General features: G+C 39.4%; 1 protein-coding gene across 10 annotated transcripts in view; it reads left to right on the plus strand.

Annotated features, from left to right (window-relative positions):
• Positions 1 to 23,582, plus strand: part of BRD4 (bromodomain containing 4) — a 107,435-nt gene extending 83,853 nt beyond the window's left edge. For all 10 annotated transcript variants that reach the window (XM_087883610.1, XM_087883611.1, XM_034407602.3 and 7 more), the window contains 9 exons: positions 3,194 to 3,246; positions 4,688 to 5,003; positions 6,761 to 7,294; positions 9,336 to 9,448; positions 9,638 to 9,794; positions 9,958 to 10,085; positions 13,302 to 13,513; positions 20,967 to 21,195; positions 22,165 to 23,582. In XM_087883610.1, coding sequence (XP_087739736.1) covers positions 3,194 to 3,246; positions 4,688 to 5,003; positions 6,761 to 7,294; positions 9,336 to 9,448; positions 9,638 to 9,794; positions 9,958 to 10,085; positions 13,302 to 13,513; positions 20,967 to 21,195; positions 22,165 to 22,233 — 1,811 coding nt within the window. In that variant the 3' untranslated portion in view covers positions 22,234 to 23,582. The remainder of the gene's footprint in view (positions 1 to 3,193; positions 3,247 to 4,687; positions 5,004 to 6,760; positions 7,295 to 9,335; positions 9,449 to 9,637; positions 9,795 to 9,957; positions 10,086 to 13,301; positions 13,514 to 20,966; positions 21,196 to 22,164) is intronic.
• Positions 23,583 to 27,857: the final 4,275 nt, after the last annotated feature.

The raw sequence follows: 27,857 nt of genomic DNA on the forward strand, positions 1-27,857 counted from the left end.
CCAGTGGTGTTTGTCTGCTGGGGAAATTAATCCCCTCTCGAAATCTTCCGTGGAAGATTACAGGATGGATCATCTAAAGCAAATATGCACATTGGGTGCAACTAGAGGAGGGGAAGGAGAAGAAACAAAATGCTTTGAATGGAAAATATTTTCTTTTGTACCCTTTTGTATAAAAGTTCTTTTGTAACTTTTCAGAGATACACAATCACAAAAATAATATAGTGCTGACCAATTAGAATGTATTTCCTATGAAACGGCTATATATAGCTTTAAAATAAATTACTTTGGTTTATATTTTAATGCAATTCTTGTAAACCAAACAACTGTCTCCACCCCGAACTGCATTTTTGTTCAACCATTATACAGTGGTATCTGCTAACAAGTAATACATAATATAATGTAAAGTAATAAAGTATAGTGCCTATTGTAAAATACAGCACTAGAGAACATTAAAATGCAGCAAAAGCCAGTGTTGAGGTTAAGATACAGCACTGGGGCCCCAAGAGATCTAGGTCAAATTCTTACTTTACCAGGGAGAGATCACTGGGTAACTCTGAGCAGTTACTATCCCCTATGTTTCCTCTTGAAGCTCCTAAAGGAAAAACAGTAAAGTATATACTACTAATAGCTTCCCATTTATGAAGACATTGGAATAGTCTCTGATAATTCAATCACAGTAGAGTGATTTTTCAGGGGAAGGCATACTGCCAAACTGACCTTGAAAATGCCTTATGTTACAATAATGTTTTCTTATTTTAAGCTAAATATTTACATCTATGCCTAATGTCTCAGGAGATGGCAGCACATGTCCAATCTTGTTTATCCCCAAAAGCTACTTTCACGTGGGGCTCAAAATAAGTATTTGAATAGAAGACTTCTGACAAATCACGGTTATAATTTAAATTAGGATTTTTTTAAAAAAAAATGGGGTGGGGGGGAATACTTGAAGAAGATAGCAGCAAACCATCTCCATGTTTGCTGCCAAGAAAATGTTGGATATTTCTGTGAAGAAATCAGGAGTCTGCCTTTTTGCTTTTTAAAAGCTAAACACACCACCAGGCTTTTCCTAATTTTGTCTGCCCAATACAATAGAACAATAGCATCAACTATTTTTAAGTTAGGTTTTCTTTTTTAAACAAGGTAATTCTTTCTTTAGAAATCATCTCATAATTAAAATCCTTGAAGCAATCTGTATTATTCCTACAAGAATAGTTTTCTTTTCAAATAGAAAATTAACCTAGATTTGACCATATTTGATTTTATTAAGTATTAAATATGTCATGAACTAGATACTGAAAATCTTGAACTTCAAATTATAAATCAGAGAGTCTTGTGAGTTTAAAGTTCTTGGCAAGTTTTTTTTTACTTTTTTTTATTTATATGAACTAATTGGGGAGCTTATCTTGCCAAACACAACAATAAAGCTACTCATCCATGCAAATACAGATTCAATATTTTGGTACCAAAGCCATAATCATTATTTTATATTTTTATTCCTCTTTGTTCTCTTATATAAAATGGGATTGCAGTATAGCTCTTTGGTATAGCTCTTACGTTTGGGTGAATTTATAGTGCCAGCAAAGCATGTATTTTGGAGAGGCTGCTCATATTTATATGTTTATGTTTTTAACATATACTCTCTGTTCCAACAAAATGTATAACATAAGATTTTCTTAATGTTCATAGTATTAGTGTGTCAAAGCGTTACTGTTTAATGTGGTATTAGGCATATTTTAAAATTTAGCAAATAGCCCAAGTATTACTTTTTTAAAAGGTGTCTGGTTAGAATTAGTGACAGTATTTTCCCCTCAGTTTCAGGTTTTCAGTGTTGAGTGTCTACCATTCTTTTGTTCAATTTACTTTGTGGCTCACAGTGCATAGCTGTTGCCTCCTGGGTAAATTGTCTCAGTGGTGACTTTTCACATTGTATTGCACATATATAAAAAGCATCTTAACAGAAATTATTTAAATGTGAAAGAGTAAATATTTGACAAATAGTACAATTTTTAGCACAAATTTTTAGCACAAATTTAGTACAAATTACAAGGATATTGAAGAAGGAGTAAAGGGGAATAATTGTGAATTTTCTGTAGTGAAGAAAATTGGTAACAATAGATTAATAATCTGTTAGTTTTGGCATGCTGCTGTCATTAGTGCCAAAAAAAATCTTAATGCTATATTTTAAGTTCATATAATTACCCACTGTAGATTTTTTTAAAAAAATAAATAAAATCTGAAATAAGGAGTTGTGAATAATGAGTTAAATTCACCTGAAGAGAAATTAAAACAGAAGGACTGAAAGACAATATGCAAAGTAATAGTATAGTTTGAGTTATCAAATTCTTCTTGTGTTTTGGCTTAAAACACTGTAAAAAAAGAGTGACTGCTGTTTTACCTGTTAAAATAAACTGTATAAATAAAATGTTTTGCTATATTTACTGTCTTTAGTTTGTGATGGTAGAGATGGAAATTTTGCTTTTCTTCTCAAGAAATTTGTCTTCAAAATGAATTTCAAGTGTTACTGCTATCTTTTATTAGACCACACTTTTCTTATCATTTTATAATAGGATTGTGTAAAATTTTCTGGTGAAGAAGAGGCATATACAGTACAGCTTTTTCAGGTTATCTTAATATGACACATTCATATCTACTTAAGAATCTAACTATCCTTCCAGAAATAGATAACAGTTGAGTTACCTCAGCTTTCTAATTTTACCCCAAAGGGGAAAAATACCTTTTCGATATAAATTTAAGTACCAAAAAGCAGCCAAAGTTATGAAAGCAAAATGTAATTTTTGTGTGATTGAAAATACCATGGATGATTTATGTGCAGCACAAACTTGAGCAAATAATATAGTAAATTCATATAGGCAATTCAGGTGTTACCCGTTAAATGCAAAAAAATCATATATATTTTTTTTTACTTTAAAATTTCATGGAAGGTAGACCATGCTACCTTGGTATGCTGGGAAATGAATTATTGAGGCATTGCCTCAACAACTTACACTAATTAATAAAGTTCATTGTTAAAAAATAGTTTATTTTGTAAAATAAGTAAGCAAATAGATTCAAATGTTCAGTATATGTTAGAAGCAACAGTGCTATACCTTTGGATTTCACTGTCTTGATCATAAAATGATTCATGTTCAAAAACATTGCCATACAGTAATCTTTTATTGTTCTTTTCCTACAGAAATACCCCCCAAAATTAAGAAAAAAGGACATCCTGGTCGAGAACAAAAGAAGGTATGTTATAATACAGATTTTGAGGGTGTAAATTAACATGTTGATTAATGATAATTGTTTGCTCAGCATTCCACAAATTCGTTTTTAAACAATTTATTTTTAGGCCCTACTGAAAGGAAAAGGAAGAGTTTTAATTATTTAGGCTTCTTGGCATTAGGAATAGTTTGTACCTCCATTATATTCAAGGCTGTGGTTCTAAATTATTTCTAATTATTCTAATTATTTCTGTTCTTAGCCATGGTCACAGGCAAGAATTTGCTTACTGTTGGAACTAATTAACCAATTCTAAGTTGACAGAAGAATAGATAAAGGGAATATCTTTTTTTTTTAATTGCCACATCTGCCATTTAGAAGACTTGCAAATACCTGGGTCTTCACCTTTGTGGCAAAGGAGATTGAGTCACCTTGCTTCATCACTTCTGCCATCCTTTATTTTTCTTGATTTTTGCTGTAATTTCTTTTACTTATTATAAGCAGTCTAGAGTTGAGAGTCAGTTGGTGTATTATTATTAAAGCTGGTCACACAGTCAGTCAGATGTTTAAACTGGATTTGGCATCTTTTGCCCATCTATTGAATCAATCCTAAGGACCCAAGATAGGCAGATGTTGCAGTTTGATGGTGTTAAAGGTATTGTTGCAGAATGCAAGCTGTTCCAAGTAAAGCTGCCTTTTGCAATTGACTGATGGTCATTTGATCAGTGCGAATAGTGTTCAACGGTGTTTGATTTGTTTATTATATATACACAATATGAAGTCTCACCTGCTAGTTCTTTAACTGGTGTTGCCCTTTGCTTTCATCAAATTCTTCCCAAAAACCTAGGATGTTCCAATAAATCAGTGTAGCATATTTGCAGATCCAAGCAGTGTGGCCTTATTATTATCTATTCACAACAATGTGAAGTCACAATTGCTTGCCTGTTCTTTAGCTGGTGTTGGCTTTCCTGTACATTGAGTTTTTCTTAAAAACTACTAATAGAACTACCTTGAATAAAAGTAGTTACTCAGTTAACTCAGTTAACAAAATATCTGCTTGGATGGGATAAGAAGTTAAATGTTTAATTATTGCATGTGTCTTGCCTTTCATAGCAGAATCCATCTGTTGTTTTCTTGCTTCCAACTGCTGAAACTAGCATTAATTATCAAGTTGGTTCAACATTATACTATCATTTATATATGGACCTGGATGTTTTCCTCCTAAAAGTTTACAAAATGTGTAGGGGCTGATATTACATGGTTTTCTACTAGATCCTCAGACAGTTCATTTTCTCTGATTGCAAAGAATTGGTTAAGTATTCATATTTACAAAACAGCAGAGGTTGAGGAAATGTATAGAAAAAAGCCCTTGACAAAAGGGAGAAGTTCCACTATTAATTTCCTGTGCAAAAATGACTCATTCCAAAACTGCTTTGCATTGATTGAAGGATGGGCTTTTTTCTTGCAGCATCACCATCATCACCATCTACAGGTGCAGCAGCAACAGCAGCAGCAGGTGCAACCACCACAGCTACCACCACCGCCACCTCCACCTGCCCCTCAGCAAGCAGCCCCCGCAGTCAAGTCTTCTCCTCCAGCTTTTGTTCCAACACAGATCCCGGTTATGGAGCATCCACTCCCAGGGAACATGTTTGACACTATTTCACATTTCACTCAGCCTATTCTGCACCTTCCCCCACCTGAGATGCCACCTCATCTCCCCCATCAGCCTGAGCACAGCACTCCTCCTCACTTAAATCAACATGCAGTAGTGTCCCCTCCAGGTAAACCATTTTTAGGTGCATTAGAACCTGTATGTTGAGTTTGTGAGAACAATCCACCTCTTCTTACATCATTCTTTCCCAGTTGAGCTTTGCAGTAAATGAGCACCAGATCAATCCAGGATACTATAAATGAAATAGCAGCTCAAAGTGAGACACACTACAATTTTAGATGTAAATATTTCCAGCCAACTAAGTCCATTGTAATATCAGATCTGATTATGAGGTACATTTGCCTGTTAATTGAGAAAGAGAACTCTGATTTAAATCTTGGTTTAACTGAAACCAAACTCTGAGGATGTGGAAAATCCTCCTTCAAGGAAAAGAACATTCCAGAGAACTCTAGAATGTTTCCATTTCTCTGCAGTCTATAGTGTTATGTCTCTTCCAGTCAGGGCCTGGTAGTTTTCCAATTACTGCTGAAATTCCAGAATTGATTTGGAAAATTCTGTTCCCAGAATATTAGGTTTTGCATATGCCTACTAAAATCCCAGTAAACATAACTGTAATTTATCTTATATAGAATAGCATATGAACAGAGACCAGATGGAAAGGGTGGAATTTGCCAACCAAGGTTGCATGTTTTACAATAATAACTAATGTTATGAAGGCTATTATTCCTCTGTTTGTAATTCTATCAGTGGAGCAAAGACAACATTTTGACATGATAGAATGGACTGCATTATTCCAAATGGAGAATAACATCTAGTTCAGCAGTCACCAACTGGTGGTCTGTGGACCACTGGTGGTCTGTGAGAAAATTATGGTGGTCCACAGAAAAATTATTTGCATTTTTTATATTGCACTAAATCAGGGATCCTCAAACTACGGCCCCTGGGCTGGATATGTGCAATGAACGCTTCTGTTTCTGCAGAGTCTCCCCCTTCGGGGTCTTTTTGTGTGGTTTGGAGGGGGGCAGAAATTCTAACTTGGGGTCTGCTTCAGCCTACTGGTGCGGGGCTTTGGGCAAAGGCTGGAGGGAAGTGCCACTAATGGCAAGGAGCCAGAGGGTGCATCATGACCTGGAACTGGCTGACCATCTCAGCCTGCTGAGCCTCCAGGTGTAGGTACCTGGCCTTACACTCCCGCAGGTCTTCCCTCTGCTTGGAAAGCCTATGCTCATAGTCCTCAGTGAGGTGCTTCTGCTGAGCCTCCTTCTCATGAGATCCAATTTGAACTGAGCTGTTTTGCCAAACTCTTTCTCATGGTGACTTCTTACTCCAACAACTACTTCCTATTGGGGCCCTAAGGAACCCAGGCGGGCAGGTGAGGAGTGGCTGAGTAGAGGCTGGCGAGGCACCCCTTGATGCGAGTGACATCAAGTTGGCCATGTCCACACAGTCACATGATCACCTAGTTACATGATCACGCCCACCCAGCCAGTCATTAGGCAGATCATATTAGTGGTCCACAAGATTTAAAATTATGAATTTAGTGGTCCCTGAGGTCCTAAAGGTTGGGGACCCCTGATCTAGTTAATGTCACTTTATGTTAAATGTACTCAAGTAGAAAAATAGTATGAAGGGTGTAGTTGGGGAGGGGGGAGGGACAGTTTCCTTCTTTGAAATAGTTTATAATATTTCCTACAGTTTTACTCTAGAGTCTAGTTCTCAGCTGCTTGTACAGATTTTGTCTTGACTTTTGAAATAGGCAACCATAATCTTAACTGATTAATTGAACAATTAAAAATAAATTAGTAATAATAATATCACGGGTCCTGTTGTACAGTATTTAATGTAACATTACTCTTTTCTCTTCAGCTTTGCACAATGCCCTGCCTCAGCAACCGTCAAGACCCAGTAATCGAGCTGCAGCACTCCCCCCCAAACCTTCTCGGCCTCCAGCTGTGTCACCGGCTCTTAACCAGCAGCCTCTGCTTCCCCAGCCCCCACTCCCCCAGCCTCCCCAGGTGCTTCTGGAGGATGAAGAACCTCCTGCTCCTCACCACAACCTGCCGTTGAGTAATAGTCAGATGCACCTCTACTTGCAGCAGTTGCAGAAGGCACAGCCACAGACTTCTCTACTCCCTTCAGTAAAAGTGCAGTCGCAGCCTCAGCCCTCCCTGCAACCTCCTCCTCACCCTCCAGGGCAACAAATACCACATCAGTCACAGCAGAGGCCAGTCCATATGCAGCCCATGCAATTTCCACCCCATATCCCACAGCCTCCACCACCGCCCCAGCCACATCTGCCCCCTCAGCAGCCTCAAGCCCCACAGCAGTCGTCAAAACCCCAGCAAGTCATCCAACACCACTCTTCACCAAGACATCACAAGCCAGACCCCTACGCATCAGGTGAGTTGTTTGAGCCTGAAACATGGCAGCTGAACAGATGGGTCTTTAGATACTTGCCATCTGGATAGGTGCAGGAAAGTCATAACAGTGATTTAACACTTGTGAAAAATTGCTTGTTGCCTTTAAAAGAGTTCTGTAAAGAGGAAATGTAGTAAAGCAAGTTAAAAGAACCTGGGTTTTTCTGATGGAAATTACTCCCTTTTCTCTTAAGATCCTGTTTGTTTGCGGCTTATTCTGTGTATGTCTCACTTGCGTATTCAGAGGGAACACTCAAGATGGCTGACTTCATAAAATATAAAACCTAAAAACTTGCTGAAGGCATGGCTTTCAATATTTTTTTTCTGTGATGATTTCATTTTAACCAAAAACTTGAAATTTTGCTAACATACATTTTATTTTCTACCTCTCCATAACCTCCTCAAAGTAGAGTTCAACAGGCAATCCAGAGTCCAAAATAAGAGATGTACAGTGCGCACAAAGTTGCATTGGCTTTCAAGCCAATGCAACGTTATTTTTGTTTCAGACCTTCAGGTGGAGGTGGAGTTGGAGACAGAAAAAGACAGGGAAGCTTTTCCTCCCCATTCTCTTTTCTATTCTAGTTTTCCATGCATTCAGCTAAATCCCTGAAGAGGAATAATGTGCTTGCTGTTCATTGTCCAGTGAAATATGCTTCATTTGTTTCTCCCCTATCCTTCACTTGGTCTTGCTTTACAAATTCCAAAAATGGCAGGTCTACATCCAGTTATGCTTGTAGAACAATAGAATACTTTTTAGTGGCTTTTATTTTTAGATTTCGTTTCACTGCCTTGTCCCTCTTTGTGGGACTCGCTTTATTTGGAAAGGTATAAGCAAATGATATTTTTTCCTCCTCAGTTGCCTGCTCTGTGGTATTACAGAATTAAATTGCTGGAAGGGGCCATTTAGGCTACTAAATCTACCCTCATTGTGGTCCAATTCAAAGTGATCCAGCATTTGATAAACATCTCTGATAAAAGAGACTTTACCACATCTTTGAGTAATTGGTTCCACTGTCAAACAACTCTTAGTGTTTGTTTGTTTTTTAATATTCAAGCAGAATAGGGATATTCATAGGAAATGTTTTATTTCTGTTCTGAGGCTTTTGGTGTATGAAATTTCTGCTGAATTTTTTTGGGCCAGGCACATTTTGGCAGAGATAAGCCCCAGAACTTCTAAATTCTTCTAAGTTTCAAATAAAGCAGAATCTAGAGAAATCTTAGAATGTTTTATTTGACAAGTAGAAAATTCTGGTGTGCATTCTTCCTCTTAAGAGCTCCCTAGTGTGGGTATGTTCCACTTCTTTGATCCACATGTGATATTTCCAATTACTTCCCTTCCCTTGTTTGTTTTCAACCCCTGCTGTCTCCACTGTCCTAACACTTTCCCTTTCCTTCACTTCTGATCCACTGCTAATGTCGCAATGCAATGTGTTCTCTCCACCCTGACTTTTTCAGGATCTTCCCTCCCTCCCTCCCACTGTTGATGTACTATCCTGGGCATTTGTTCCTGACTGCAGTAATCTTCGCACATAAATTGTGATTCCTAGAATGGTATATTCCACCAGCTTAGCCCACCCCTGACTTTCCCAGTTTCTTTTGCTGTACCCCCAGCCTCTACTGTCTGTTGTCAGCTTGCTCTCACTCTCCCCAACTCCTGCCCAGTCAGCTGCCTGGAACACTAGAATTTTAGTCCAGGCCTACCACAAAATAGCCCTGTTTTTATTCCATGCGTGAATATTTTTGATGGAATTTGTACTATTCGAAAGTGACTATAATCTTTTTGACCTTGCATTCTATTGTAGTCCCTTCTATACCACTCTTCTTCAAATAACCGTAAAACTGACATTTCCTCATTTACAGTTCTGCAAATGAAAATTTAATGAGCGTAAATAGGTGTTTAAATGAGCAAATCTCAGATAACTCAAAAGCTTTTTTTTCCTCCAAGTTGTCAGCTGAATATCTAAGTGCATTTTCCAAAGTTTTTTTTATTATTTTCTGAAAACATTGGTGCTGACTTATTCCAGGCCACTTGAGAGAAGCACCTTCCCCTCTCATGATGCATTCCCCTCAGATGCCACCGTTCCAGGGGTTGCCGCACCAGTCTCCACCACAATCAAATGTTCAGCCAAAAAAGCAGGTAAAGGCATCTTATAAACAAAAGTTTATTCAGATGTTTGTTTCTGTAAACATTTTTCCAGCATCCATTAGAAAGCAGATTCCTTCAAGAACTTTTATTATTGGTGGGGAGGCTCAGACAATACAGGGAAAGCCATGAAAAGACATTATTATTACGATGGTCTTTTGTTTGTCTGTCTTTCTTTGCCAGGAACTGAGAGCAGCATCCGTAGTTCAGTCGCAGCCTATGGGCAAAGAGGAGAAGATGCAATCCCCAGTCATTCGAAATGAGACCTTTAGCCCTGCCTTGCGGCAAGATCCTATCAAACACCCAGAGAGCATCAAGCCACCTGTACATATCCAACAACGTGAGTGATTTATCGCTTTGTCTAGAAACCCCATGTGTTTTGTTGTGCTTTAGTTTACATTCAGGGGGTCAGCCCAATTCTTCAATTTAGTTCATTTTCAGGGTGTTTTTTGAATAATGCTGACTAGATAGAAAGAGTGTTAAAGTTGTAATTCTTATTTCAGGAACAGAGATGAAGACAGTGGAAAGTGGACGGCCTGTTATAAGACCTTCAGAACAAAATGCACCACCAGGAGTCCAGGACAAAGAGAGACAGAAGCAAGAACCAAAAACACCAGTAGCACCTAAAAAGGTAACTTAATTATATATTGTTTTCCTCAATAGGAAAAAAGCAGAAATGGTTGAGAAGATTTGCCCACTTTGTGTTATAATGAACCCTCATAGCAGCTTTAATATTTCTAAATTTCTAGTGTGGCTTTAGAACTCTAATGATCAATATTAAATCTTTAATTAAACTATGATAATCTGTATCCTAACAAGAATATTATATGTAAGTATTTATACAGAAATATTAGCAATAGCAATAACACTTAGATTTATATAACGCTTCATAGTGCTTTACAACCCTCTCTTAAGCGGTTTACACAGTCAGCACATTTCCCCCAACAATCTGGGTCCTCATTTTACCAACCCATGTTATTTTTAATTTCCCTGAGTTATAGGTTAGACTTACTATTTATCTACCTATTGATTAACTGCAGTCAGTTGGGTGTAAAACAGTACACAATAGTAGCAGTAGTTGGTTTTCTTTTCATTGACCATTCTTTTCATTGACCTTTCATTCATTATGCATTGCTTAAAGTACAATTTTATTTTATTTTTTAATAATTTTTATTAAACAGTTTGTCTTTAAAAACAACACAAAAAACAATCACACATATATAAAAACAAAACATGTCAAAACGTAACGTATTGAACATTACATAACATTAATGGTAATTTTACAGCATTTCATATCAATTTACGTGCTTTGCTTTTGTAGTTCTCTATTCTATCATTACTATTTACTACTCAATAGTAGAATAATCACATTACTCATATATATATATATATATATATATATATATATATATGTGTGTGTGTGTGTGTGTGTGTGTGTGTGTGTGTGTGTGTGTGTTTTCTCAGGTTTTCGCGGGTGTTTGTATGTAGGTCTTTGGTTATTCGGGTCTTCTCCCACGTAAAATTGGAAGTGTCTTGGCGACGTTTCGACGAAGTCTCATTCGTCATCTTCAGGCTGGTGTTCTCGGCTTCGTGCTTCCAGGAGCAATGTGAGATCGCAGCTGTGGGAACTTGGCTGTGTTCTGATTGGGTGGAGGTGTGTTCTGATTGGTTAGGGGCTTGGCTGTGCTCTGATTGGCTGGGGTTGTGTTCTGTTTGGGTGGGGGCTTGGTTGTGCTCAGCTTAGTCTGAGCCAAGTTCCCACCCAATCAGCTCACACCTCCACTAGCAGTTAAAAGGAAGAGACAGCTGCGATCTCACATTGCTCCTGGAAGCACGAAGCCGAGAACACCAGCCTGAAGATGACGAATGAGACTTCGTCGAAACGTCGCCAAGACACTTCCAATTTTACGTGGGAGAAGACCCGAATAACCAAAGACCTATATATATATATATATATATATATATATATATATATATATATATATATATATATACACACACACACACACACACATATACACACACACATTATAATATTCATTTGTTCTTATCTACACATTTATATTCGTTTATATTTACCTCTATTTAATGTTGTTCAGTTACTTTAAGTTTCATCAATATTAAGTTAAACATTTCTTGTTCTGATTTCTATTTTCGAGCCAACTGTACATTTTATTCCATATTTCATAATAGTCCAAATCAGTGGTGAAATCTAAAATTTGTTACTACCAGTTCTGTGGGCATGGCTTGGTGGGGGGGGTAATGTGGCTGGGTGGGCATGGCCAATTTTTTTTTTTAACTTTTAAAGCCATTTTTTCTACAATCTCTTTGGCGAAGAGGTTGTAAAAAAATGCTTTCAAAAGGCTCTGACGATCCCAGTTGAGTTGCCTGATAGGCAGAGGGTTTTTAAAAAACCCTCTGCCGATCAGGCAACTCAGCTGGGATCGTCAGAGCTTGGATCGTCAGAGGCATTTAAAAGAAAAAAACTTTTTTTCTTTTAAATGCCTCTGACGATCCAAGCTGAGTTGCCTGATCAGCAGAGGGTTTTTTAAAAACCCTCTGCCTATCAGGCAACTCAACTTGGATCGTCGAGAGCTTGGATTGTCAGAGATTAAAAAAAAAAACTTTTTCTTTTAAATGGCTGTAATGATCCAAGCTGAGTTGCCTGATCGGTAGAGGGTTTTTAAAAAACCCTCTGCTGATCAGGCAACTCATCTTGGATTGTCAGAGGCATTTAAAAGAAAAAAAGCCTCTGATGATCGCACAGCTCAGCTGGGCATGGGGGGGGCAGGGATTTTTGCTACCGGTTCTCCGAACCACCCGCCTCCGGGTGGATCAAGCGATCCGGTCCGAACCGGGAGCATTTCAACCCGGTCCGAATCCTCTCTCTCTTTCAACTCCATAGTCATTTTATCCATCTCTGAGCATTCTAGAATTTTCCTTATTACAATTTCGCCTGACAGTATATATTTTTTTTTTCCAATTTTTTGCGAATGTGATTCTTGCTGCAGTAAGTATGTGCAATATAATGTATTGAAGGTTTTTATTCATTTTCAGGTCCAGTATTCCTAATAAAAACAATTCAGGTTTCATATCTATTTTTTGCTTTGTAATTTCTTCTAACCATTTTTGAATTTGACACCAATACTTCCTTGTGATGGAGCATGTCCACCACATTCTATGATAGAATGTTCCGGATTTATAATTACATCTCCAACAATTAGGTGATAACATCTTGGCCAATCTCGCTGGTGGCAAATGCCACCTGTAAAACATTTTATAGAGGGTTTTTTGTAGGTAACTGCTGTTGTGAGTTTGTAGTTCCTTTCTCATAGTTTGTCCCACTGTTCTAATTCTATGCTGTGGCTGAAATTTCAGCTTAAAGTACAGTTTTATAATACTTACATTAATTCCAAGATATATTTGAGGGTCAGCAAAGAAAATATTTGCTTCAATTTGACTTTTATCTTTTGTTTTCTAAATACTGTCTCAAAAATCGCCAAGCTTGATTTTAATGCCACACAATTTTTGATGCAAAAGACATCCAGAACAATCCACTGGCATTCAAGCTCCTTTGTTGTGTGCCTTAGAAATGGGTATTTGTAATCAGTTGGTTCCAGCCGAGGTTAGATTGGAGGGGTTTTGTCTGTAAATTACCAGCTATATTTCCAAGGAGATTGTCAGTCATTGAAAAAGCACCTTTGAGACTTCCAGCTAAATTATTTTTATCTCTTGCTTGAAGGCAAGGGAACATTCTGGTTTTTCATATGCACCAATTACACCATGTTACAGTTTAATTACACCAGTATCAGTTTAATTACTGATCCCGCACTTTTTTCCTCCACAGGATTTGAAAATAAAAAATATGGGATCTTGGGCAAGCTTAGTGCAGAAACATCCCACTACACCATCTTCAACAGTAAAATCCAGCAGTGACAGCTTTGAGCACTTCAAGAGGGCCGCCCGGGAAAAGGAAGAGCGTGAGAAAGCCTTGAAAGCTCAAGCTGAACAAGCAGAGAAGGAAAAGGAGAGACAAAGGCGGGAACAGGAAAGAATGAGGTGAGAAACATAATTAGTTGAGATAGGTATGTGCATGTTTATTTTCTTCCATTGTGTTTATATGAGAGAGAAAGTACTTTATATTATCCTTAAAGTCTCTGCAAGCACATGTTATGGGAGGAGAGCATTTGGGAAGATTTCAAGATTAATTCTGAGCCTTCCCTCTAGAAAACTCTAATAAACAAAGAAAATTTCGTTGTGACAACAGCAAAATAGTTTTGGCCGGCAGGGTGCTGCAGGAGGCATCCATCCAGTCTGCCGTCCATCCCGTCTTCCCCCCCCCCAACCCGGCCCAGCCCACGGAGGACAACTACAATGCCAATCCGGCCCTCAAAGAAATCCAATTTGACATATCTTTGATATAGAGGCTGTGGTATTTCCAGCCTCGAAAGAGCTATTGGTGTGCTCCCTCCTCAAGAGGCTCTCCTTGAACTCAATGGTCTCTGATAACTATTGACCAACTTCCAACTTTCTCTTTGAAGGTGGCTGTTCCATAGCTGATGAGAACTCTGGATACAGACCTGTTTCAGTCAGGTTTCAGACTGTAATTTAGTACTGACACTCTTTTGATCATGCTTATTCTGATGGAGCAGGGATGGCAATGGTGGATCCATTCTTGTGCTCCTTGATGTTTTGGTGGCTCTTGATGCCGTCAACCACGGTGCCTTGCAACTGGCTTTGTGGGTTTGAGGATTGAGTTCTCTTCTTTCTCGGCCTGGTTCCAGTCAGTGTTGGATGATGGGGAGAGATCATTCCCTAAACTCCTCATTTATGGTTTGTTGCAGGCTAATATTTGCAGGCTATTTCTCTCCCCTCCTTTTTAACATCTACATGAAACCACTGGGTGAAGACATCTGCCAGTTTGTGGTTCATGGTCATCATATCTTTATAATTATATCTTTTGATGCCAGGCTAAGTAAGTGAGGCTATTGAGGTTCTGTCCCCGTGCCTGAAGGCAGTGCAGCTCGTGCCATGGTCACAGCTTAACATCTTAATGCTCTGTAAATAGAGCTACCCTTGAAAATCACCCAAAAGCTTCAGCTGGTCCAGAACAGCAATGTAGGCAGTGATGAGCATACCTTGGTGCATGCTCATGTAATACCTCAACTTTGCAAGCAGTACTGCTTGCCAGTTTGTTTCCTGATGTGATTCAAAATGCTGGTTACCATCTATAACACCTTACATGACATCAGGTCTGGTTACTGGTCATACCATCTGCCCAGCTGGTCTGATATGGCAGGATTCCTTTGATTAAACAATACTAACTGGTTGGCTGAATTCTTGAAAAACACCTTATTTGTAGCAGTACCTGCCCTCTGGAATGGGAATTCCCTCTGAGATTCAAACACCACCGCACCCAACACCCCGCCCCCGGTATTTTTTTTTTTTTTGAACAATTTTTTTTAAAAAAATTTAAAACACATAAACATACAAAAATCTTTTCAGAACGAGCCATTGATCCCATCATAAGTAGGTACAATTACTAATTCCACTTTAAAAAAAGCTTTTCCCGAATCCCCGCTAATTACCATTTAAAAAAATTCCTAACTTATATAATTTTACAGAAATCAATTACCTTCTATTATTACACCACAAATCTTAGTTTTCAAATAACACAACTTAATTTTCTCTAACATTATTGCCATAAATTCTAACTGAAAGAAGAAAAAATTCTTAAAACACATTACACTAATCTTAAAATCCTTAATTCAGTATCATTTCAATTTATTTTCCTTTTAACATGGATGGATATATCTTAAAGACATAAATCAACACAATATTTACGCAGTATTTTAACTGTTAACATTTATCATCTTCATTTTACTATTTATCTCAGTTTACCCTTCTAATCACAACATAATCATTTCATTATTAATATCAATTCCAGGATGGTCATCTTTATTTCTAAAAGTTTATCCCAGTATATAATCTTCCTCTTAATCATCCTCTTTTGGCTGTTAATCACAGCATATTCTTCTTAGGTTTTACTGTTATTCCCAGTGTAATCATCATTTTTGCTGTCAATCCCAGCATAATTATTTTTATCTTTACTGTTATTCCCAGTATAATCATCTTGTTTTGCTGTCAAACCCAGCATAATTTTCTTTATATTTTAATGTTCTACCCAGTATAATTCTCTATGTTTTGTTGTCTATCCCAGCATAATCATCTTAGTTTGCTGCTTATCCCAGCATAATCACCCTTTTTTTTATTTTACCATCCATCATTACATTACTTGTTAATATTCAATGTTATCATTATCATCTTTATAACAATTTAACATTGAAGCTTAGTTCTTACTCCAAACCCTTCCTTATATAAATTAGTAAATTTCTGTTAATATATTCTATTCCTCTCATATTCTTACTTTTTTCTTTTTTTCAGTTTTTTACATATTATATCAAATTCTTCTCATATTCATATTCATTTTTATTAATCTATAAAAACCTCCTTTTTATTATTACTGTCCATCTATACATTGCTTTATTTTTAATCACATTGTTTCTATCTTCTTTTTTCCAGCTGTGTGTATATCATTCCTCATTTCCTTGGTTGTAACATATATTCCATTTCAGTTTTAATGTTCACAATTTAATTCCCCATATTAGTTTAGTTTAGTTTATTAGATTTGTATACCGCCCTACTCCCGAAGGACTCAGGGCGGTGAACAGCCATGAAATAAAACATATCAATACAAAATTTAAAATAGAAATAAAACAAGTTAGATAAATTTGGCTGAACCATATTTAAAACCCCAATAATTTAAAACCAAATTTAAAATTCCCATTTAAAAGAGGAGAAGTTTAGGTCAGGCCGGCTTGCTGGAATAGGAACGTCTTCAGCGTGCGACGGAAGGTACGCAGATCCGGAATCCTCCGTATCTCGGGGGGGAGCTCGTTCCAGATAGTAGGTGCCCCCACAGAGAAGGCTCTCCCCCTGGGGGCCGCCAGTCGACATTGTTTGGCCGACGGCACCCGGAGGAGCCCCTCTCTATGGGAGCGTACTGGTCGGTGGGAGGCTATTGGTGGTAGCAGGCGGTCCCGTAGATAACCAGGTCCTGAGCCATGGAGCGCTCTAAAGGTGATGACCAAAACCTTGAAGCGCACTCGGAAGACCACCGGGAGCCAGTGCAGCTCGCGCAGGAGAGGCGTTACATGGGAGCGCCACGTCGCTCCCATCACCACCCGCGCGGCCGCACTCTGCGCCAGTTGGAGCCTCCGAGTGCTCCTCAAGGGGAGCCCCATGTAGAGAGCGTTACAATAGTCCAGACGGGAGGTGACGAGGGCATGAGTGACCGTGCGTAACGAGTCCCGATCCAGAAAGGGACGCAACTGGCGAATCAGGCGAACCTGATGAAAAATCCTCCCGGTCACGGCCGTCAAGTGCTCTTCTAAAGACAGCCGTGAATCCAGGAGGACACCCAAGTTGCGAGCCCTCTCCGTGGGGGCCAATACTTCGCCCCCAATAGTCAGCGATGGCACCAGCTGACTATATCGGGATGTCGGAAACCACAGCCACTCGGTCTTGGATGGGTTGAGTCTGAGCCTGTTTCTCCCCATCCAGATCCGTACGGCCTCCAGGCACCGGGACATCACTTCAAGGGCATCGTTGGGGTGGTCCGGGGTGGAGATGTACAGCTGGGTGTCGTCAGCGTACTGATGGTACTCCACCCCGAAACCACGGATGATCTCGCCCAACGGCTTCACATAAATGTTGAACAAAAGGGGCGAGAGGACCGATCCTTGTGGCACCCCACATATAAGGGGCCTCGGGGTCGACCTCTGCCCCCCTGTCAACACAGACTGCGACCGGTCGGAGAGAAAGGAGGAGAACCACCGTAGTACGGTGCCTCCCACCCCCAACCCCCCCAACCGGTGCAGCATGATACCATGGTCGATGGTATCAAAAGCCGCTGAGAGATCTAATAGGACCAGGACAGAGGAACAACCTCTGTCCCGAGCCCTCCAGAGATCATCCACCAACGCGACCAATGCCGTTTCCGTGCTGTACCCAGGCCTGAAGCCCGACTGGAACGGATCTAGATACGTCGTTTCATCCAGGTACCGGGGAAACTGTCGTGCCACCACACTCTCAACAACCTTCGCAACAAAGCGAAGGTTGGAGACTGGACGATAATTTGCCAATATTGCCGGGTCCAGGGAAGGCTTCTTGAGGAGAGGTCTCACCACCGCCTCTTTCAAGGCGGCGGGAAAGACACCCTCACTCAATGAAGCATTTATAATCCCCTGGAGCCAGCCTCGCGTCACCTCCCGGGAAGCCAGCACTAACCAGGAGGGGCACGGGTCCAACAAACATGTGGTCGCATTCAGTCTACCCAGAATCCTGTCCACGTCCTCAGGGGTCACAGAGTCAAACTCATCCCAGATAACATTCTCAGGACCTGCCTCCGTCATCCCCACTGGATCTACCCAGTCAGAGTCCAGATCTTCCCGAATCTGAGTGATTTTGTCATACAGATACTGAACAAAATCCTCGGCTCTCCCCTCCAAGGGGTCCTCCCTCGCTTCCTGGTGGAGCAGGGAGCGGGTCACCCTAAACAGGGCGGCCGGGCGGTTATCTGATGACGCGATAAGAGCAGCAAGATGAGTACATTTCGCTGCTTTTATCGCCACTAGGTAATTCTTAATATGAGATCTTACCAGTGTCCGGTCAGATTCAGTGCGACTGGCCCTCCAACTACTCTCTAGGCGTCTTTTCCGGCCTAGAGATATATCAATTTAGTTCTTTTTCTTACTTCTATTTCAAACAAATCACATCAATTTTCTTCTTTTGTTCCTGTGCCATTTAACTTCTTTTATTCCTGCGCCAATTAGTCCAATCATAAGAGTTCCATCATACTTTCCCTTTTTTTTTTCAACAAAGTCAAATCATCTGCAGACAAAAAGAACAGCTCCATCTCCAAAATCCCACAGTTGTTATCTGAAGTATTCACAATGTTCCCAAACAAGGAGCCAGTTACAATGTTTCTTTTTAGATCAGAAGGTGTCCCTCTACAATCCACAATTTCCTTTAGTCATGCAAATCGCCATTTTGTTTCAATTATATAACATTCCAGCCCAATTCTCTCCTTCTTCTGTGTTTTAAAAGTAATAATTCTTTTCTTTAAAAGTCTAATTCAAATTTTAAAGTTGTTCAATTTTGAACCAAGTGTCAATGTTTATTTTTCAAATTTAGTCTATTCAAATATCAATTTTCAATCGGGTCTTTTTCTTTTCTTTTAAAAATTTCATCTTAAAATTTTCTATGCCCCTTAGCTCCACAGCTGCTGATTTAAAGCTAGGGGGTCTTATAAAATAAAAAGCCATTACTCCAAAAGTTGTTTCAAGCCTGGGTTGGTTGTCACTCACCTGGCTTCAAAAGGCATCGCTCTTTTCCGCTTTCCTCCTGCACATCACTTGCCCGGTTTGTCCCAGCTTCGTGGCAGCCGCCATGGCTGCTGCCGACTCGCAGAGAGTTCCCTCCAACCTCCGAGGAACTTGCCTGTTCCTCTGGTCGTCCGAGGCGCCTCTCTTCCATCCCCGTCCCTGCAGGACGGTTCCAGTCCAAAGACCCATCAGCGCCGGTTCAGCAGCCGGGGTTTTCGTGGGGCTCATCAGAGCCCGCTATTTCCCCGACTGTCTCGCCGCCACATCAAACCGGAAGTCTCCAGTTTGACGTCGTGGTCTGTTCCGTCGGTTCACTTGACTGAAGTTCTTCTTTTTCTTTGTTCCTATCAGGGTTTGCTTCCTCTGCCATCTTTGTTCCTTTTGCTTTATGTTGTCATTGTGATTTTTGGGCTGGGTTTTTTTTTAAATGTTTTTACCCAGAGTAGTTGGGAGTCAGGCAGCATATAAATTAAATTTAACACATGTGAAAGTTTGGAACAAAATTTGTTCTTTCCTTGATATTCGACAGGGACTATAGCTAATAGCTTTTGAAGTTTGGTGATAAAAATTAAAGGCATAACTGGCAGAAGACAGTGCAGAAAGGAGGAATCAAGGGAAACTATTGATCTCAAGGACTACAATACTTCTTTTCTTACTAAATTAATTTTAAAAACATTGCCAGTTACATTAAAAACTAAAACAGTACTTTAATGTAAACATCTCTCTGCTGGAGTTTTAAAGAAGCCAGAAGACCTAGCTTTTCACTAGAGCTTTGATGAGGGTGACTCTAGACCTCCTTTTAACCTAGATTGTTTTTATTTTGGTTGCTTTGCTTTATTTCCCCCCCCCCCCCATTTGTTTCCTGGCGTCTTTACCCTTCTATTGTTTTTTGTTGTTTTTATTGTCTTGTTTTTTATGTTTTAATTTAAACCATTTGTAAAATACCAGAATCTCTGGGAGTCAGGTTGCATATGAATTTAATTTTAAAAAATAATCTCAAAATATTCTGGCGATGACCTCATCCTTTTTGAAAACAATATGTTATTCAAAGACAGTGCAGTCAGACAACATAAGCATTTGTATTTACTACTGGTTAAATCATTGGCAATTGGTACTTTCCCCTTATTTTGTTCTTCATTTCACTTTTCTGCTGACCCTCCATGCCTTATTTCTTTTCAGTGCCATATGGGAAATTTCATACAAGTAAACCTCACTTAATGACTGCCTCAGCAGTTATAGTGATGATGAAAAAGTAATTTTGCCACCTAAATACCAACATTTATGGCCTTCATGGCATTATTTTCAGTCCTATTGTTCAGCATTACGGTCAGTTAGTACACATTGCACTGTTAATGAAGAGATTGCCTAAACAATCAATTTCTTCCTGAGCTGCTATAACTTTCCCCAAAAATGCTAATTGCAAGTTAACAAGCTCAGCTCTCACCTTAATTAGTTGGCTCCCAGCTGCTGCTTGTAACAGACAAGACTTTAACTAGGTTCACATTTTCAACTTTTGTTTATCTCCTACACTGTTCAATGAGCAGCTAGGCATACAACTAGTGGCAGGGTATTCCCTTCTATGTGTATGCCCCATGGTATGCCTGCTTCCCTTCTTATAATCCATTAATTCTCTTCTCGTGAATTATCTCAATGCCAGGGTTTGGAGGAATAGGAAAAAGGGGCTTGGAGATTTGCCCTTTTACACGGCTTCATCATGAGCCAGATTTGGGAAATGTTCCCACTGTTTGGGCTCACCCAGCAATTTGGGACCATGTCCTGTCACTATAAAGCAAAGGAAAGCTGAAATAAAAATCATAAGCATAGTTGTGGACACAAGTATTACACCTAGCAACCAGGTTGTCAATCTCAATTGTGAAAGCTAAATGAAATCTACCTGTATTGCAGGCTACAGTTCCTGCCAATGTGTTCAAGGTGTCTCTGGGATGTCGGGTCTTCCAGTACCTTCCAATCAATATCCTGTGGCTAGGTGGGATTTCTAGTTTCCCTAATGCTGTGAAACGGAGGCCAGATCATCATTTCTGCTGTTATTCCTGATCCATGAACAGGAGTCGTGAAGAAGAAGAGGCTCTGGAGCAGGCACGTCGAGTTCACGAGGAAGCCCGGAGGCGTCAAGAACAGCAGCCCCAGCATCATCCCCAGGCTCAGCAGCAGGTGTCAGCAGCAGCCTCTGCTCCCCCGTCACAGAGCTCTCAGCCACAGGCTTCGCAGTCCATGCTGGATCAACAGAGAGAGGAACTCAGAAAACAAGAACAGGAACGAAGGCGCAGAGAGGCAGTAAGTGAAGGAGAATGGCGCCCTCTGGGCTTTGAAAAGGTTCACAGTTCCCTTAGCGAGAGAGGCTGTGCTTGGCAATTTAGTTTCGAAGTAGTTTTCAAAGTGCCAGAAATGCCAGCCTTTGTCCAAGTGTGACCCTAGTCTCCAGTAAATATACCTCAATCCTACAAACCTGAATGGCACTTAACTTTTCAGTAAAAAATATTATTGGAATAGTGCAGGAAAACAAAATACATGTGCCATCATCCTTAATATAAATTAGGCAAATGTAAGTAAAATGAGTACCTAGATCCTTTTGAAGAAAGATCTCAATGTTTATTTGGAGATTAGAACAGTATTGGATTTTATTGAATTTAGGAAGAAATAATCATTTGAATCAGGACCAGTAATACTGAGGGAATCAGAATACTTGCACATTGTTACCTTTTTTACCTCTCTGATTTTTCATCTCCAGATATCTACCTTTTCTTTTTTTTCTTTCCTTGTTTCTTATTTTTATTTCAACTACTTACTTTCTATGAAAAACTCATGCTATAAATACATATATACCTTCCACATATATACTTTGAAGTTTATCAGTTCTTTCTCCCAAAATATTGACCTTCCTCCCCTCCCTTTTTCTTTTAACTCAGTCTCACACATCTGGACCATCAGTCCTCGCAAGCTAAATCCTCTGCTGTAATCACTCTAGTTACTTGCCTTTACCTTCTTTTTCTTTTTTCACCCCTTCACGGGCATTTCTTAGTGTATAATTTTGTATTGTTGGGCTTTTTTTTAATAAGTCAGGGATATAATTTCTGATAAGTGAATATGGCTTCCTCTTGGCCGTTGCTAATGTTAATCTGCATGATCAGCTTTTATAGATGAGCGTTCTGGATCAGGTAGTTGCTATTACTGCTCCAATTTATTGAGATAAATTTTTTCTGTGAACCGAGATGACTGCTGCATTCTTTTTCTCTTTCCCTTTAGATGGCATCTACTATTGACATGAATTTCCAGAGTGATTTGTTGGCAATATTTGAAGAGAATCTTTTCTAATAGCACCTGGTTTTCTTCGCCTGAACTCCTTAATTTCCCAGCAAATTTTTGACTCTCCATAGTGTTGTTGGCAGCTGGGAGGAGAGCATTCCTGCAGCCTTTCTGCATGTGTGACGGTTGTGGCCTCAGAAGGATCAGCAGAGTCTGCCTTATGATTTGACTTAATTTCCACCCCTACCCCATCCCCCAACCTCACTGAAGAAAGCGAGACCAAGATGAGTCAACTCTGTACTAGGTTTGCATCAGTGGACATGCAGTTGCTGGGAAGGGTGCCCCCTATCACTTGATATTCTCTATGCCAAACCTACTTGCAGTATATCCAGAACTTGATGCTGTTTACCCTTTTTCTATTCAAAAGCATTCTGAATTCCAGAATGTCTTTGACGCTACCGTGCTGTATGCTGGCAGCACCAGACACTCTGCATTGAGAGGCTGTGTACAGAAAGACCCTGCCTGGGCTTTAGCAGGGAAGACACACAAGCTGTTTTGGGTCCTTTCATCACTGGCTTTGCCTTTAACTAAACTTCCCACAAGCCTTTAGCTGGGAGCCATTCTCTGTAAGTGTTTGCTTGTGAAAAAGGGAATAATTTAGTGGAGGTGTCAAGTAAGTGTAACTGGCCATTTGAGTGAGGTTTTTGTTTTAGCATTGTGTGGATGACAGGAATCTGAGCTAGACTACCAACCAAAGTCAGTTTCTTTCAATCTGTTTCTTTTCCTCCAGATACATTGGCACTGCTCAACTCTTTGAGTAGGTATTCTTGTCTCTTCATTACAGAATGGAGTGGAGTGGGGAAAACTTAACACCAGGGGAAGCTCCCACCCTGTCAATAGTGTTTGACTGTGGCTGTATTGTATAGTGAATATAGTTGGCATATATTTGTTTGAGTTTTATGGTGAGCTCACCATACTCTGTAAAGACACTGCTTCTATTTTGCTCAGTTCCAGACTTTTAGTCTATATTTTTAACTGTAATACCAGAAAACTACATTTTGGGTTTTAAATGTCATGGAGTCTGTTAAAATTAGTTTTTATACACAACAGAGCAGCTCCGGGGAGGGAGGTGGGAATGGATTTGGATTGGCAGGAAGGAAGACCTGTTCCTGTTGTCTTCCATTAAGTCCTTTCACATTTTAGCAGTAATCATTTTCTCAGCACTTTTAGCATATTCTTTTCATTTTACTCTTTCAAATGTTCCACGTTTATGTGCCATAAATACCCACTATACAGTACAATACTGGTGTGTCAGTATTGGCCAATCTCTGGAGTAATTAATTGGTTTTACTTTAATACGGTGAATATGCATTTGGTCTGTACTGATCATGGAATAAACTCATCTCTTTTTTTTTAAAGTTGGTGTCGTACTGACATTTCTTTTAAATCTTGCTTATGGTAAAATGGCTTAAGTGAGAAAGGCTGTAAGGAGACTTGTTCTATTCATCTGTCTTGCTCTAGCAGGCAGGGAAATCTCCAGCCAATTCATACAATTTTCATCTTATCACCAAGCTAGCTAATATTTACCCTGGGAGCAGTACTAGTGGAGCAACAGCGTTCTGTAGAAATGGTAGGAAGATGAACACCAAATATCAAGCAGTTAGTGTTTTCTCAGCATGGCTGGTTTCACACTGTAGCATCAAGCCAAAAGTAGGAGAACAGCACACTGATTGTTTTCAATCTTGTTCCTGTTTGGGGCGAATCTCAACATGCAACATAATTTCCAGCAATAAAATTTAGCCCAGCTTCCTGTGTTGTGCTAAATTAGGAGCGCTTGAGCTATTGTAGTTGACCCTGTGAGGATCCAGAGAAAGATATAGTACTTCATTTTTCTGCACTGTTGGTCAAAATTAGTATTCCAATATGAATTGCTGGACATGGATTTTCTAGTTCAGAGCTTGCAAATTGCCATTCTGTTGCTACTTCTTTTGAAAAAACATGACTGCTTGCTTCAAAACTTCAGTTGGACTAAGTAGTGGGTTTGGACTGTGAATTAAAGTTATTCAGAGTGCTTATTCTGATCAAGAATGGTCTGGCTGGCTGCAGTAGAGAAGGCAACTGTTCTTTGGGCAGCTCCACCAACTTTATACTTGCACCCTCAGCCAAAGACATCTCTGTTTTTCCTGATGACAGAACTTCTTGTCCTGCCAACGTCTCAACTCTTCATTTTCATCATATTGGCCTACTGATTTCAACAGCTACACCATCTGCCCAATTTAATTATAACTAATCTAATGTGGAGAGAAACTGACGTTAAGAGAGCAGAGATCCCAGATGGAGTATAAGAAGGTAGCTATTTCTGTTCGTCGACTTCCAGGTCCCTAGACCTGGGAAAAAAACCTGAATTGTCCCTCCTGAAATGATTAAGAAAGCATTTATGGTCTCCAAATAGTATTGCCCTTAAATTTGCGATTTGCTTCAACATCATTCTCAGGTCTTTTTGTAGGAGTTGAATAATGGGACCTGCTATACAACACCAAGATCAAGTGATAGGTCATTTGTTGCCTATTTTCAATCTAACTTGGCCTTGACTTTTCAATGTGCAGTTAAATTTCCATGCCTTTAAGCAGTTGGAAGTGCACGGTCACACATATTAATATAGGTAACTCAGGTTAGTAGCAATGTACAGAAGAAATGAGACTGGGTCTAGAGGCAATTGTTTCTTTGACAGTCTTGGAAACACCTAGTTCTCACGCTGAATTTTTACCTAAAGGTGCCTTTTAACTCTACAACATTAGAAGATCTCTGCCTTTCTCCATCAAGTATTAGATTGTTGAAAGAAATAAATGGAAAGGTTTAGAAGAGGCAATATTACCCCACAGACAGCTTTTTCTGAAGGCTTCTTGCTGAAAAAGATGTGCAATTAGGTATAGACCAGGCTTTCTGTTATAAGAAGTTGACTGTGCTTTCCTTCTTTCAGGGAGTCTTGCCAGTCTTGAGAAGGCCATGAAATGTTGTGCTTTGTCTCCAAGCAGTAATTTTGTGTCTGGACTGGCTTAGGCTCATGGCCAGTAACCACCTCTAACATTAAAATGCAGTTGAGTGGTCTGAAAATCTGGATTCCCGAGGACCACACTTGGGCCTCAGATTACCTCTCGTACAGAACACTTAAATGTTCTGTTTCTGGACCAACATAAAGGTAGTTACCATATGCTGGATTGTATATGACACTAGTTTCCTCCCTTGATCTGCTTATATGAGGTGTTAACACTTCAGAATCGGTGAAATATTAGATCACCAGCTCACACAATTTCTTTGTGAAGGCTTAATGATTGGGTTAGCCCTTATAGTCTTCTACTTAATCCCAGGAATTGTCAGGAAAGGGGGCTTCTATCTCTGGCAATGGGTCAGACTTGAATGAAAATAAGTCCCTTGCATCCCCTTCTTGTCCCTGTATTACTACACATGTCTTTTTACCATGAGCTAATTAACTAGCCTTAATCTTCTCTTAGCTCTTGTTTAGATCCTTGAGGAAGTAGGAATGTTGGTTTTCCTCTGAACATGTTCTGATTCTTTCATTTTCATTGCCAGTCATGTCTCACAGTATTTCTTGGCCTTCCATCTATCCATCCCCTCTCCCCAGTCACCTCTTTTACAAAGCACTTTGGATGAACATCTCCCTCCTTTAATTTTATGCTCAGGGTTTTTGGGGTACTTTTAAGTGCACATCCGCTGTGAAGGTTGATCACATATGAGCTCACTGCAATTGTACATAACAAAACTGCACCACACTGACAAAAACGAAAACATAACAAAGTGGAGATGCTGGAACTTCTATCAAGAAAGCACCCTCTGTTGTAAAAAATTTAAAATAAATAATTTATATGTATGCAATGAACAACACACCGTTCCCTGTATCTAGTCAATAGCGAGATTAGTTGTTTTTTATTTTAATGTTTAACCCTCTTTTTGCATTGAACATTTGCCAAACCTTTTCTTGTCTGTAGTTGAGAGTTTCAAAACCGTGATAGCAGTTTTTTTTTAGCTTGGTGGCTTTCTCCGTTGTCTTGTTCTTCCTCACTTTCCTCTTTTGATCATTTCTGTGTTTTGCAAACTTTTTGAAATGTTTACAGGCCTTCACTTATTTACTTTAACTTTTTTTTAAAAAAAACTGTACTTGGTCTTTGATTTGTATACATTTCTACATGATGAACATAGATAGTATCATTAAATTGGAGACATTTTTTTCTGCCAAAGGGTTGCTATTCTTTTTCTTTCTTCTTTTTTGGCTATATGTGTGATTGATTTTTGTTTTTATAAAATGTTTTGAGTTTATAATATGGTTATCATTCAGACTGACATCTATTTAATTTCCCCTTCTTCCCCCTCCTTCATGTATAAGTTTAATAACTACAGAGTTTAAGTGTAGGGGTCTAGCCTAAATGATGTAACTTTGGTTATTTTTTTCTCCCTCCAGTCCTGTACAAATAAATAAATGAAATGTACAATTCCACTGTACTTAATGCACGGAACGCTTGGCAAATAATTATGTCAGTGAATTTGAAACTTGTATTAAACACTTTAGACATTTGTAGAAGGGAATTCATAGAGTTTTCACTTATATACTAAAGGTTTTTTGTGCAGTTCTCATTGCAAAAATAAACATTTGTACTGAATATATGAAGTAAACTTTTTCCCTTTCATCTTTCGCTGTTTAGCAGCAAGATTTGGCTAAGGCTGTATTGAGTAATGGGTCCCAACATTTCAATAGGCTTTAATCCCAGCTTCTATTCTAAAAGTGCGATGGAAGTCAGGCTCCAGAAGATTTTTTTAACATTTCAGGTCTTGCCATACTGAGATTAATTTAAACGAGAGACCTACCTGGCCAAATCCAAAATTCCAGACAGTAACAGCAGGGTACCTGTATGAGAAGATTAGCAGGGGAGTGCAACAGTGCTGCTAGATTTAAAGATAGCATCTAGTGTTTGATGTAACATGGTGTATCAATCAACTACACAAAATAAAATTATCCGTATCATGTGACAAAATGTAAAATGTAGCCATAAACCTTCTAAACTTTTCCACCATGCCATTTAATGTTGGCTTTCTGGCTAAATTGAATAAAAAAGTCTCTGCAATTTGCCTGAAACATCTCAGGTTCTAGTCTCAGGTGGTCAAACTGAGGTCCTGAAGCTGCAAGTCTCCCTATTCGTTAAAAGCCTGTGTTTTCCCTTCCTTGAAAAATAGGAAATGAGAAAGCAGCAGTGAAAATAAAGCCTATCAAAAAGATAATCCCAGTTCGCTTTCATCTGCACAAAATGTACTGGCTTTGTATTATAACTTCATCCATTGCAGTGCTTATTGGCCATCAAAATATCTTACGAGTCTGTAGAGAAAATCCACAATTCTAGGCACAGATACTATTCTGACTAGGCTTCCTGAGTCATTAAAACACAAGACTAGTCCCAAAAACCTCTTTATTGCAACAGCTGTGAATTCTGTACATTCACAGATGAGTCCCAATTAGTTATAAAGAGTCCTTTGAGAGAAGTCCTTTGGGAAAATCACCCACCTTTATCTCCCTTGACACAGGGCCAAAGACCTAATTGGCAAAACCACATGGAGTCCAGAATCAAATAGAGCTTCAGGCTTTAAACTGAACCGAATGAACAAACGTTGCTTCCTGCAAAGGC

The sequence above is a fragment of the Pantherophis guttatus genome, chromosome 2 (genome assembly GCF_059756535.1).
Source record: "Pantherophis guttatus breed Tessera chromosome 2, ASM5975653v1, whole genome shotgun sequence".
NCBI classification, from domain to species: Eukaryota; Metazoa; Chordata; class Lepidosauria; order Squamata; family Colubridae; genus Pantherophis; species Pantherophis guttatus.